This window comes from Morone saxatilis, unplaced genomic scaffold, assembly GCF_004916995.1.
Source record: "Morone saxatilis isolate NCDOM2014 unplaced genomic scaffold, NCSU_SB_2.0 Contig14, whole genome shotgun sequence".
Lineage (NCBI taxonomy): Eukaryota > Metazoa > Chordata > Actinopteri > Moronidae > Morone > Morone saxatilis.
This window is the reverse complement of record NW_023339696.1, coordinates 504,555-519,372: the sequence shown is the minus strand read 5'-3', so window position 1 is coordinate 519,372 and position 14,818 is coordinate 504,555. Positions and strand designations below refer to the sequence as shown.

The following is a 14,818-nucleotide window of genomic DNA, read 5'->3' as shown; positions in this document are numbered from 1 at the left end:
CAGCTCTAAATGCACTCTGCTTTTTTAGCCAAGCGGGAAAGACAGAAAATAGCAGCGCTTCATTATGACGGAAACACACAAGCCTTTTCCAATTTTAAAAAACAATATTTGAACAGATTCATATAAGAACGCTCATGAAGGAGCACAAACGTGATGTGCAAACACACAAATCAGCAAGATGAAGGCTGATCTAGTGTATGTATTGGGGGGGCTGCAGGATTCTGGCACGGAGTAATAAAAGGCTTTACTCCGAGGGGCACCAGGCTGCGCTGGGAGCTAATCTGAGCCGTGGTTCGCCACGGCGCATTGTGGAACAGGAAGAGGCGCTCACGGAGGCCCCGCAAACTCAAGCAGAGTTACACACTGGGCTGAAAGGAGCCTGGCAAGGGGTACTCTGTCACAGAGGAACGCTGCTCCTCCCTGCCAAGGAGAAGAATTAAGGTCCTGTAACTGTATGCCAGTTTGTGGTAAGAGACCCGGGATAATAGTACAGGGCAGAGAGAGGGTCTGTAACAGCAGCCTTTTCACCTGATCTTCCTGCAAACACCTGAATTATGGAAACACACACCTAGGCTGTGACTGGAAATGATGAAAAGGCAAAATATATGATTTCAAATTGTAAATTAAAACTGGAGTCACAGTGAATCTATAGTATTTATGGTAAGTGACGAACGATATTATCACGCATCGCGATAAAAAACATTGTGGTAAATTTCCATTATTGAACAAGTGGACAAGAGGGAGCCAGCATCTTCCTATTCATTCCAAAATCCTAATCAACCATGACTGGAGGCTCGGCTCACCCGTTGTATCCCCAACAAAAAACATTAAACTGGATGTGTGGAAACAGTATAGATTCCAAAATAAAGAACAGGGAGACGAGGTTCTGTCTCTGATCCAATAAATATGTGTTTCTTAACAAAAAGTGAAGTATATTTTCATGATTATTGCGATACACCATATTATCGCGATTATTTGGGCCACAATAATTGAGACTTGAAATGTTCATATTGTGCCTATTTGTGGTGCAGCTGGGCTCACACACAGCACATTTCAAGCACCCACAAATACGAGGGTTACACCACCTGCAACACCACTGCTGCACCAGCAGCTGTGATTTTTTTTCACTTTCACTACATTTCATTTTTAAACACAATCATGTGACTTTTGCACACCTTGAAAGCTGTTGATTTAGATCTGCTGCAATGAAAGTAGATTATTTGCACAGAGTAACAGTTGTGTTCCCTGCAGTAACGTGCCACAAAATTATTGTAGAATATTTTTAGCTTAAAAAATAACTAAATAACTAAATATAATCTTATTGTTTTACACCAGAAAACAGGAAGAAAGAGTGTTTATTTTTGCAAAAGCAATAAAAAAAACTAGTTAATAATTTATGTTAATTTAGCGGTAACATTTTAGTATTGCTATTTATTAAGACAAAAGAATTATCCTTGCTAAAATAAATTAAATTAAGTATCAATATATGCTAAATCTAAAAAACTGAATATTATAACTAATACAGAAAGTGAGAAGAATGCATGCAGGGTTGATCACACTAAATGTTTTCACCACCTCTATTTTAACTGATTGGTCAGAGCAGGAAGCACGTGTGCCGAATATGGAAAAATAAAACATCTCATAAACAAACAGAAGTCTCTACTTGTGCGCGACAAATGTGAGCAGGGCAGCTCGGGTGAGTTGTGTTTGAGGGAGGCTCCTGTGTGTGTGTGTGTGTGTGTCTCCACTTGTGAGTGTGTGAGTGTGGCGTAAGGCGGCCGAGGCTGCAGACAGGCTGACTCTCCCTGCCTCCTAAACTACCTGGGACGGGGCCAGCTGTCACTGCACTCTCCAGACCACCACACACACACCAATCTCACAATAACATACACATGGATTACAGACACATGACAAACAGCCTCACACACACATACACGTATGCACATGCATGCACACACAGATAAACAGGTTTGCAGATGCTTTTGTTTACACATGGCACCGGAAAACATGCACATTTGGATTTAGACAAATTTGCACACAAATGCTTGAACAAATGTACCAATGCAAACATATCTCTAGGTAAACACAGGTTTTAAGCCTGGCTGTTAAATTCTCAGAATCTCTTTAAAGCAGATAGAAACATCTCTCTGGAACACATTTTTGAAAGATGACGCCGCAGAGGGTGGCCCTTTAAATGTCAAGATGCGGTTGCTATCTGAATTCTGACGGCGTTTATCGAATCCTGGCACTGGTTCGGCTGGGCACGCAGCGAAGGGTAGGGTCTAATCTGCCACTCGCATGCCAGCGTGTGTGTGACACATCACATGCTGACCTGTGTGTGTGTGTGTGTGTGTCACATAGGTGGCGGCAGCCCACGTACCTGGTGTGTGGACGAAGTAGGCCAGGTAGAGGTCCAGCTCCTTGACGGTCACTCCGATGTGGTGCGGCTGGACGCACAGGCCGTGGTTGGAGCACTGGGGCGACTTGACCAGCCGTTCCCCGTCCGTGCTCTCCAGGGGGCTGCCCTTGAACAGGATGACCATCACGAGGTCCAGCCGCCACACCTTGTCGGCCTGGCGGAGGCAGTCGATGCGACGGATCTTGCCTTTCTGGTCAGGGTTGGACAGCACGCAGCAGGGGGCCTTCTTTCCCGTGATGGTGAGCACAAAGTCCTCACGGAACTCTGGCCGGATGTCCTTGCGGAGCTTGGCCAGCAGGCGCGAGGCCCACTTCTGCTTGATCTCTGGCTTCTCCCCCAGCAGCTCGTCCTTCACCGCACGCTCCTCGTCCTTGGTCATCCTCTTTTCATGCTTCTTAAAGTACTTGCGCTTACGGGCCTGCAGGTTGAACCAGGTGTAGGAGAAGGCACGGACATGGGGGAGGAGGGCCTCAATGAAGGGATGAAATTCATCCTGAGGAGAGGGAGGAAAAGATGTAGTGTTAGGAGGCTGGAAAGGCTTTTAGTTTAATAGAGAGCATGCAAATCTTCAAAATGAAGCTGTTAAAGCATTTTTTTATGAAAATAAGGCAATAGAGAAATAGTGAAAATGTAATAAAATATATGATAATGCAGTGATTATAATGATCGTTATTAAAATCAAAATAATTATAATTACATGTTAATTGAGAATCTAATTACTAAATATTTAAATAAAAATAAAAAACAATTTAAATAATATTCTTGTCTAAAATGTTTATATTTTAGCATTATCCATTCAGATAAAATGTAAATAAATATGCAGTAATTTTAAAGAAAATTCATCTTAACTGTTAGCCTCGTTTTGCATAAATAAACACCAGAAAATTCAAGGCAACAAATGCAAAAAGCATGAATTCAAATCCAAAAGCAGCTGAAAAGCTGAGCCAAGTTGCGCTCCCGGTGTTCTGCTACTAAAAGAAAAAAGTTATTCTGCTGTACCATAATACCTTCGCTACATATCTCTGGGCAACAAAGCCCAGATCTCGCCACAGCGCTCCTGTGCCAGGGTTGCCACACACCGGTCGCTCACCACCGCCAAGCTTTGTCGCCACAAGACCACTGTTGAAATGTGCTGCTAAAAGATCAGCCATACCATTTCCTATCTCTGCTACCATGCAAGGGAGCTCCAACCAGACTCACATTTCCACAACAAACTGAAAGCAGACAGAAATCACCACAGAAAACCACACTGCTAGCGGAAGACAGACGGCCTGGTAGTTACCATTTTGCACTCTCATCATAAATTTGGCACAGCGTTTAAAGTGAAAAAAAAAATCTCCTGCACCAGTTTTTTTTTTTTCCTCCCGCGCTCCCCAATGTAAAGCAAGTGCTGGTTTGGCAGGCTGTGGAGAATTAGCAGATGAAAAAGAAAAAAAACTTGGGGGGCTGTAAAAAAATAATTAGCAGAATATGCTGCTCACTGAAGACAGTGGGCCAAAGTTTAAAACAAAAAACCCCAAGATTTAAAAGGAAGAATTCACTGCAGCCGGACCACTGCCAGCAGCTCTTTACACAAGAGCAAAAAATGGCAAAAAATACAGATTAAAAACTTGTAGCAAGAAAAACGATCAAGTAAAAATAGAAATGTTAAGGGCTAAAAAAAAAAGAACTTAAAGAACGGAGATAGATGCACTTAAAATAAACAGTCCTTGTGCATTCCAAAAAATAAAAAAATGAACCTTGAAAAAAAAAAAAATAAAAAAAAAAAATCCTTGGCAAAGTGTAATTGGTAGTGGTGTCTGTTCTGATCCCTGGGCCGGGCGCAAGACTCACACACACACACACTAACTCACACACACACAGATGGGGGGGCCAGGGAGAGCAGAGCAGAATAGGGAGGAAAAAAAAAATAAGAGAGCCGAATCAATGTTGGACGAGCGCATACGACCGCTGGCAAAGCCGAGTGCTGCTTCTTTTTTCCCCTTTTCTCTCCAACTCTCTCTCTTTCTCTTTCTGTTTCTCACTCGCCGTCTCTCGTCCTCTCCGCGTTCTTTCCCTAACCATTGCTTGAGCCTTTGCCAGCACGAGTAGGGCCCACCTATTTGGCAACAAGATGCCTGTAGCCCAGCCAATGCGTTAGCTTCAAGAGCTGAAAGGGAGGGAAAAAGAGAAAGAGGAGAGGGTAGGGAGGGAGGGAGGGGATGGGAGGTGTGTGTGGTGGCAATGAGAAGGAGAGAGCGAGAGCGTGCAGGAAAGAGAGAAAGAGCAGGTGGGAGTGGAAGAGAGCAAGCAGCCTTGTCCGACGCCGCGCAATTTGCCAAATCGACAAGTTCCACTCTGACACAGAAGCAAAGTTCAGCGGGAGCAAGTCTCCTCCTGCACCAATCCCGCAGCCCTCAGCCCGCCTCCATCTTTACTATGGCCGCCATCGCCTCGTCTCCCTCACCCCCATGCGCACACACACACCCCCGCCCTCTCGGTCTCTCTCTACCCTTCTCTCTGCTTGCATAATGCCACCTTGGCAGAGGATGGCAAAGAGAGGACACACAGCTTCAGAATCCCTCCAGACCCCACCACCGGCAGCTGCTCACGGGTTTACCACAGCAAACAAAGAGGGAGAAACAAACCCAGGCAGCCACACTCCCTCTGACTGCACACACACACAAATCAATGACGAGATGATTTAGAGGAAAAATACAGAAATGGTAACAGGATTGAAGAAGGGGGAGGCAGCAGGCGGAGGAAACTAAATCTGTATTGAACAGCAAAGTGTTCCCCAATCCTAAATTTTGCCTCCCCCTGCAGAACTCCCAGGAGGGTCTGGCGTCGGAGCCGCGACGGCTGCCATGTTGCCTCATCGCGAGGCACATCGTTCAGGGTTGCACCTGCTCCGCAGACAAGCCAGTCTGAGGTGCTGAATCACACAGCGGGAGGACGGAGGCTTGTGACTCCAAAGAAATCATATGATTCCTCAGTTCATGTGCTGTTCACATCACTCACAAGTCTGCCAACGCCGGAGCCCAAGGCAACAAAACCTATCCAGTATCACCTAGAGACCCGCTCCACTTAGAATCACACACAGCCAACCGATGCAGATGCAAAGAGATCAGTGGATCAGCTGAAAATGAACCTGCAACTATTCAGATTATCAGTTATTTTTCCAGCCTCTCAAAAATGAGGATTTGGTGCTTTGCTTTGTCATGTATGAAACCAAACTGAATATGTTTTGACTGATGGTCAGACAAATTAGACGATTCAAAGATGTCCCCTTGGGCTCTTGGGAATTATAACAGGCCTTTTTCACAGCTTTCTAGCATTTTATAGGAGTTGCAGCTCTAAATTTTCACACATTATTTGAATTCATACATTTCTCTCCTTAATCAAAGAAAACCACAAGTCACAGTGCCCAAAACTCCAGAGTTTAGACTCTTAATGAAGGACGTCTAAATGTTGAAATAATGACCAAAGCTAAACTGCATAATGCAAACAAAGGTAGAGGCACTCAGTCATACACAACCCACACACAACCTCTATTCTCTCACTAATAAACATCCTGGCCTCCAGCCTCACTCCCAACAATGCAGTGCAGCTTCATGAACATCAGTCAGTGAAGGACACCAAACCTCCACATTGATCCCCGCTCGCGGACTTGCAGACGTTTGATGCACAGGTCAGATAAAGCAACAAAGGAAGCCACACTGTGTGGTGGTGGTGGTGGTGCGTGTGTATGTGAGAGAGAGAGATAAATATATTTCTGTTTCCCACCTGCAGCACAAAAATCAGGAAACTTAACTGGCACTTGAATGCGACTCATGTGTGTCTGCTTTTTAGTCATGAATGAAGCGTTTGTGGCTGACCCTGCCAAAATGCAAATAAAATACCATTCACATGTCACTGGGATTTGACTACAAGGCGGTTTTAAGTCATTTTCCTTAGCTATGCTATTTTTTAGATTATTTTAAATGTTTTGCCTTCCATGTGCTTCCAGTCACATATTTATTCTCCAGGAATAACTGTCGTGCAGTTTCCTGCAAAGTGCCAAAATCTAGAGGGAGAGAAACTGTCATTCAGACTATCCGTAGGTGATCTGCACTGTCTGCTGCAGCACTCCCGGCCTATATGGTGCTCAGGCTGCTGTAAGGGACGCTTTAGTGATCCAACCAACAGAAACCCGTCAATCATCTTAAATCTCCTTACCTGGAAGCTCCTAAAGCCAAATGGCCTTCAGCTTTAATTAGGGCTTCTTATCAATTAACAGTCGGAGCTGCCGCTGTTCCTCCTCGTGATATTATTTTTTTTTTTTCAACAAACAAAACCAAACGAAAGCTTCCGGTGTTTCATCTTTCACCTTAAAAGAGCGCATGCAGTCTGCGCATGACGCATTTCAGGGCCTGGAAATTAAAAGAAATTTAAAAAAAAGAAAGACAAACAATCCCTGCGCGTGCTTCTCTAATAGACCGAAATTCAGCCAATTAAAGTCATGGATTATTCTCCACCAACATGTTTCTCTGGCTAATTCCCTCAAATATCATCCAGACTCCGTTAATAAGACGAAAAACTCAGCCAAAACAATTAAAAATGCACCATCACCCTTCTCTCTCTCTCTCTTCTCGTAGGGCGCTTACAAAATATGAATACTTCAAAAAGAGTGAAAACATCATCATCCAGCAATAATGTGGGGAAAGAGCTGCCATTACAAAAAAAGCCGACGTCGGGTTATACCGGCTGAGGAGAGACGAAACTGGAGGAAATGTGACTGAAAAGGTGGTCTGTACAGGGAATGAGGGCCACTCTCCTGCAAGGCCCCGAATGACCCGGAATACTGCTGCACATGTGCAATAAAATATATGCAAATTTGTTCTATTAAAGCCTGGTTTCACCCATTTTGTCACATTCTTTAAATGAGATTTGTATTATAAAAACGAAATAAACCTAAATATTAAAATGTGTGTTCTACTGATTTTTTATTTCAACCTGCAGAAGCATCCATTTCAGTTTCAGAATTCTCTGCATGAAATCCCTCAGCTGGATTTAAACAGTCCAAAGACAAAAGAGATGATTTTGAAGTCCTTCATTTTTCTATTCTCCGCACGTCTGACCGAGACTGGAGTTGGCTGCCAACTTCAGATTAACTCTTTCAGTGAGGAGAGAAAAGGCTCTTTACTCTGGAAAAAAACCCAGAGTTTGATTCATTAGTGCGCCTGTGAAACTCTGTTTTCAGCTCCGTTTGGATGAACAGACGAGAGTCCATCCATTAAAACTGCTGATAATTTGGTATTTTCTATTAATTTGCATGATCAGCCTTAAATTATCCAGGTTTGTTGTTTGCTATTAGGCTATTTAACACCTCAATAATTTACATTTATTTTATCTAAATTATATCTAGGAACAATATTATTAATAATAATTAATAATATATAATAAATAATAATTAAATTTAGGTCTAATAATGTTGATCAGAATTAGTTTTTTCTATTTTTTTCAGCCAGTTCAATGTGGAACTCTTCTGCAGGGCAGAATATAAACTGTTATAATGTTATCCTATTTAGCTTGCTGACAAACAAACGACTCAATATTAAGTCTTAATAAAGCAGTGAGCAGGAGGCCTTCCTGCCCGCGTGAAAAGTGCATGTGAAATGAAGGCAAATAAAATGTAATTAAAATCAGAGAGCAATTAGAAGAATCTGTTTCGTTTTTATTCGGCCAACCTTGTCTTACTTTCCAAGAAATGATGGATGTAGACATGAGCTTTGCTCCAAAGTCCAAATCTACAAGCCAAATAATCAAAACTCTGGCACAGTTAAATGCATTATTTATTTTGTTATGATAAACCCTTGATTTGAATGTTTGGTTTTCCAACCAACATTTAAATTATTTCAACCCCCCAAATATGAGATTTCTGAACCGCTCTAAATATCTTTAAGTCAAGAAAAGCTCAACAAACTCAGGCAGATATAAAAGTTCCTTTTTTTGACCCATAATGTCCTGCTCCGTCCTGCGGGACCTGACCTCGCAGAGCCTACACTGCATCTCATTAGACCAATTAAAACTGTTGTCTGTGTAACCCGGGGGCCTCCTGGCCGCCTGGCTGCCTGGCCCTTCATTAGCACAGCTCTGTGCTGGTGGGGCCTCGGCTCTGTCCTCTCCTGCCCAGCTGAGTGTCCCTGACCCCGGACGGAGCCTGATGCCGTCTCCGTCTGACCCCAGCTCAGACCGCTGACATAGAGCCAGAGCAGGGAGGGAGGTGGCGGAGGAGACAGGGACAAAGATACAAAGAGGTTCAATCATTTGCTTAAAGCTGCAGTAGGTCATTTAAAAAAAAAAAAAAAAACTTTTTTCATATTTACTGAAACTTTCACTATATCCTGACAGTAGAACATGAGACAGGTAATCTGTGAAAAAATCAGGTTCCTCTGGCTCGTTCTAGTGCTCCTAATGGTAGTTGAATCCACCGGGCCTCAACGAAAAAACAACCAATAAGAGTTGAGAAAGATATAAAGACACTTTGTGTTGGAAGCTTGAGAAAAGATAGATAGTTGATTATTGAGTCTCAATCCCAGGGTCCCAAAGCATTTGTATTTGATGACCTGGGGATAAGACTCAACAATCAACTATCTCGGCTCTGATTGGTTGTTTTCAATCAGGTGTGGTGGATTCTTACAAATGCCATTAGGAGCACTAACAGAGCCAGATGAACTGATTTTTTCACATATTATGTTCTACTGTCAGGATATAGTGAAAGTTTCAGCAAATATGAAGTTATTTTTTGAAAGAATTACCTACTGCATCTTTAAGATGCTAGGTTGGTGGAGGACTCATTTAATGACATTGAACATGACATTTAATCTGTGAAATCTTAAAAACAGAGCATTTGAGTTCATCCGGATGTGAATATTTTATTCAAATCTGGTTTCATATAATCTTAAAACTCAATGTAAGGTTCTATTGTTACTATTGGTTTATGAAACCTGACGAAATTGCCTTCACAAGATTTGGCACACAAGATGGCAGGTGTCCCCCCCGGTTTTCATCAAAAAACGTTTCCTGATGCGATAGGAAGCAGGTCTTCTTTAGCTTGCTGTGGTTTCGTCCTGTAATCAGAACAAGCTACAGTGCCTGCTGCATGACCCTCTATTGTTATCACACACAGTAATCATTAGCAGAGTGGGGGGGACACAGAATTAAAATTTAAAAACAGGGGGGAAAAGTCCCTCAGAACTCCACACACTCAAGTAAGTGATGCATAAAGATCCACGGAGCTCAGCGCCTCGTGTCGGTTGCACTTCTCCCGAGTTTACAAACCAGCACGTTACTATGTGTGAAAAATCTGCAAGCAATTTGCGGTGGCTGCGTGCTAACGTGCCCGGGGTGGGCCGTGTGTGTGTGGGGTGGGGGGTGAACGAGGGACCAGCAGAGGAAGAGGCACGCACGGCACATTCCAGTCCCACAAAGAGGCTCCACTGCCTGGCTGCACTGCAAAACCAACTGGCCCCTTCCCCACCTCTGGCTCTGGAGCTCCTGGTTGCCCTCCCCACAACCACCACCGAACTCCAGCTACACTTTTATGACACAGGGGCCTGGCTCCAGCAGATACTGCTCCATCTCGCAAATCAAAACTACGCAACACAGACATGAATTCACATGAGAATCACTAAGGGGTTGTGTGCTGAAAAATAAAATAAAAGACACATTATGCTCTAAAGCAATGAGATCAAGGTGAAGCAGATAACTTGAGGCAATTTTGTTTTTTATTCTCTTTTTTGTAAGACAATATGTGCTCCCGCTTGTGTAGGTCTAACACACGTTGAGACGTGCAGATCCTCTTGGATGAAGATGACAGTATTGATGAGTGGGTGAGGGAGGAGTGGAGGCACACACTGACATACATTCGCTGAAAGCAGGGGTGCTGAAGGAGCTGCAGCACCCTCTAAAATCTGACACAATGAAACCCAATTCATTAAAATATTAATATTAATAATATTAATATTAATTATTTTTTTTACATGTGCACATTGTTTTTTATGGCAGAGGTTTTGTCAAATTTCGTAATCTGCTAAACAGTTCTTAAACTTGTGCAAAATGTTGTTGATAACTATTAGACTATAAATTATCCTCACTATAAATTAATGCATTTAGCATTTAGTATGACGTCATTATGTAGCCTCTCTCAGCACGCCCAACTTTGATTGACCTCCAGTATTCCACCCAAACTTAACACCGGCATCATGCTGTTTATTGACACGGATCATGGTCCTGCTGATGTCACGCTTGTGCATCTCTGGACTCACCTTCTTGCTTCACAACACACTTTTTTTTTCCCTTGCACACATTGATGCACAAAAACCTCTGAGCCGCCTGCCGCTGCCTAGAAAGAATGTGCTGTTGGATGAAGGAACCGCCCTGTGTCTCACTAACGTGTGTGTGTGTACGCACGTGAGCGATTGGCCATGCCTGGGCAGGCCGACTCAGCACCACAACAGCCATGACTGAGTGTTTTCTCACTGTGCCAGCCAACAGACTACTGCTGCTCACACTGCTGCCAGTGCAGACTGAGTAACGGTGATACTACCGACTGGACCGAGGCCGCATCCTTCTTTTTGTTGCCGTATCTCTTTAGGTTTAAATAGAGCAATTTAAACCTGTACGTCGAACAGAACATAGCAGTCAATGCCCCGCAATTTCATCAACCAAGATGTCCTGCCAAAGTGGCGGGTAGAGGAGAAAAACTTACAAAACCACAGCCAGCTTTTAGCAGCATTTGGCTGGTGGAGGGTGTTAATTTTCTACCCTGGTAAAAACCAGCTCGGTAATCGGTAAACACAGAGTACCCGGCCCGCAACAAAAAAATGCATTTAGCAAATTAATTCTCTTTGATCCTGCATTCCTATTTTGGTTTGATGTAAGGTGATGCATCTTTGATGAACATGTCAGAAACATTTTATTATCATAGAAGTGAGATATCATATCATTATAAGAGTATATACACAGCCAGTGCCTGGTGGCCCTCACTACATACCGCATTATCTTTGATCTACTCTGGTTGACATGCATCACAGAGAATTACGAGCACATTGATTTATCAATAGGCTTAAAGCAAAGGGATGTTACACCATAACCCCTCTTATGAAAAGATCCCTTGGAATTAGACATTTCAACACAGCCTGAAATGAAAAGGATCTCCAGGTTCATGTGTTAACTTGCCGCTTAACAAAGCTGTAGGGCTTTACTCGTCTTTTCAAAGAGATGAGTGTGAAATGCCAAAGACAGCCTTTCACACACTGCTGGGAGAAGAAAGTGAGCTGAAACAACACGATTGTGTTTTCAAACCCGAGACGTGCGGCGCGCTCGAGCAGAACGCTGCCGTTTGTTGCTCGTTTGAAGGTAAACCTGACTACAGGAGGTTTAAAACGTCCTCCTAGCTCTGTGAAAGCTACACCACCAATAATACACAATTTTACTCAAGTTTGGAAAATGCATGCTCGCTGGTGTAAGGTTTATGTTTTGTGTAGGAAGTAGTAGCCAGGTGCATGGTTCACACTGATTTACCAGTGCAAGCAAAATATTAGCACTCCTTAGAGCCTTACGTTGGTGTTAGAACACTATAGAATACATATTCTAAAAGCAAAATGATGCACTTTCTGACCTGAATCTATTTTCTGATTAGTGCTGAAACATCTGGTATAGTTTTATTTATTTTGCTTTATTTTGTGTTAAAGTTGGAAAAATCTGATATATATTCTGTATTATCCTTGTCCAACTTTTCATTAAAGCTATATGACTGTTACCGTGAGTTAAATAATCAAACCCAACCACAGTTGCACTACATTTCAGATCAATATATTATACTTTTTACTCTACTACATTTATTTGACAGCTCTATTACTAGTTATTTTGAAGGTAATAAATACAAAGCATTTAAGATTAGAAAAAATCTTACAAAAAAATCTGTCTAGTTGGTGCTTTTCAACATCTTCCAGAGGTCTATGAGTAGCAGCTCCACAATAGAGATTTCTCCTCTGAACTTCTCAGCTGGTTCATTTAAATGACTGCTAGACTCCAAACAAGGTCAAACTATTTCACAAAAGAACAAAGATCAGATAAATGTCCAAAAAAATCTAAACAAATGTGTTTATCAGTTTTTTTTCTTCTTTCCAACCACCTTGTTCATCTTACGACCCCTCAGGATTAACAATCTAATTAATGTCATACAGAATAATGTATCTGTCATAGGGAATGTTTTTCTTCAGAACAAGTACTTTTACTTTAATGAAAATACATTTTGCTGATAAATACTTCCTTATCTTTAAAGCTGCAGTAGGTAACCTTATAAAAAAAATAACTTTATGTCATATTTACTGAATGAAAACAACTAATCAGAGCCAAGAAAGATATAAAGACGCTTTTGGTTGAAGGAAGATAGTTGATCGTTGAGTCTCATTTCCAGGGTCCCTAAGCATCTGTATTCGACACCCTGGGAATGAGACTTCAAAATCAACTTTCTTTCTCGGCTCTGATTGGTTGTTTTCGTTTGGGCCTGGTAGATTCTTGCAAATGCCATTACGAGCACTAAGAGGAGCAGAGCAACCTGTTTTTTTTCACAAATTATCTGTCTTATGCACTTCTGTCAGGATACACTGGTAGTTACAGAATATATGACAAAGTTCAGTTTCTAAAATTGACCTACTGCAGTTTTAATTCATTACCATTTTGAATGCAGGGATTGTACTTGTAATGGATATTATTAAAATATTGTATTGGTACTTCAACTAAAGTAAAGGATCTGACTACTTTTTCTACCACAAAATGCCATGTTTTTATGGCTGCAGACTTCCATCAAATGGAAATACTCTACATGTCTTGTACATCGCTTTGTACAAAAAAATTCCGCCCAACATATTTGAAAACAATGTCTGGCTGCACATTAGGAGCTTGAGCCAAAAGTTATTTAGTAAGTGAAAATACAAAGTATTTACTTCTGGAATGTGATAGCTTACTTATCTTATCATTATTCACTGGATACCGTCTGATTGTTGGACTACCAAATTAGGGTCCAGGTTATAATTAAAAACTGTTCAGTGTGAGAAAAAGCTAACAGTAACAGGGCCCTAAATTAAAAGAGTTATCAAGGTTTGTGGTCACAGTGAGTTTGCAGACATCACACTCTTAGTGGTCATAACGACCACGGGTGGCCAGCAATGTGGAGAGACTATATATGCAGTGCTTATGAACGCAGGGCCAGAAATAACAGGCCCACGCTAAATAATCTTCCTTTTCACCCCCTACTACCATGACATCACTAAAACCACAGCCGGCACGAGGGTAACAGCAGTGTTGTGGCTCTGAGAAACAGAGGCTAAGAGCCACACACATAGACAGTTGCAGTTGTCTTCAGGCCTGTGTTTGCCTGAGCAAACTGTACATTTTGATGGCTAAATCAATGCCGGCGTTATAGCTGGATGCTTGGGGCTAAAAGGTGAATGCAGACTCGATAAAACACACAGGTCAGAAACTTTCACCACAAAACTCGCCTGATGTGCTGATTGCGCGTAGGATAAACTCTGAGACATATGTGCGGCGACAATCATAGACCAGGCCAAGACAGAAAAACTCCCTTCTGCATAAAGGCTCCAGGAAAGTAAAGCCCACTGCTAATGCAGTGTTGAACGCTTTGCAATCAGACAAATAAAGGGGCAATCTAGCACACAATCAAACTAGAGATTTAGCCTGCTCTCCTGCCAACAGCTAGGGACCTCCTCTTTCTGAACAAGAGATGCACTATTGACTATACCCCCCCTCTCTCTCTCTCTGTCTCTCTCTCCAGTCTTCCCTCTCTGCCAGTCTGAAAGGCGTGATGCCAACCTTTTCCACCATTGGGCATGCTGCCCTGCCCTTTATGCAAATGCTTTGCCGCAATCCCTAACTCACAACCCCCACTGTCTCACCCTCCACGTCTGTGCACCCCCCACCCCCCTTATGGCCCTCCTGTCTATATAATTCTTTATACGTTTACATTTAAATTAGCCAAGTAACTGAGCTTAACCATAAGTTATTAATTAAACCCCGATGATTGGAGGTCCTGCCTGTATGGATTCTTGAATGAAGCGAGAAGCTCGGCGAGCAGCCTGTAGGTCCGTACTGTTCGGTGCCCTCCGTGGGGCAAAAAAGAGCACCAACCAGGGGCGAAAATATTTGACAGATGTGTGGTTGTATGTGTCTGTACGAGCCCTGATAAAGAAGGACATCTCCTGGCAAAAGAATAGAATAAAGACAAAGAACGGAGGGGGGAGGGAGAGCAGGGACATAAGAATAAAAGAATAGAGGGAATTTCCTGCATTTTTATTTTGTTTTTTTATTGAATTTTTATTTTGTTTGCATTTCCTGGCTGCTATGACGACCCAA

The 14,818-nt window shown here is 42.5% G+C and overlaps 2 protein-coding genes across 19 annotated transcripts in view; both read right to left on the bottom strand.

Moving 5' to 3' along the window:
- zgc:158403 (tetratricopeptide repeat protein 39A) overlaps positions 1–14,818 on the bottom strand; it is a gene marked incomplete at its 5' end in the record, with an annotated part of 767,589 nt that overhangs the window by 672,297 nt on the left and 80,474 nt on the right.
- The window catches only part of nfixb (nuclear factor I/Xb), a 146,801-nt gene that overhangs the window by 101,584 nt on the left and 30,399 nt on the right, over positions 1–14,818 (bottom strand). For 9 of the 18 annotated variants that reach the window (XM_035654188.1, XM_035654199.1, XM_035654191.1 and 6 more), the window contains one exon: positions 2,381–2,912. In XM_035654188.1, coding sequence (XP_035510081.1) covers positions 2,381–2,912 — 532 coding nt within the window. Of the gene's footprint in view, positions 1–2,380; positions 2,913–3,418; positions 3,656–3,701; positions 4,581–14,818 lie in introns of those variants that run through there. The other 9 variants (XM_035654194.1, XM_035654201.1, XM_035654196.1 and 6 more) reach the window with 8 other exon arrangements.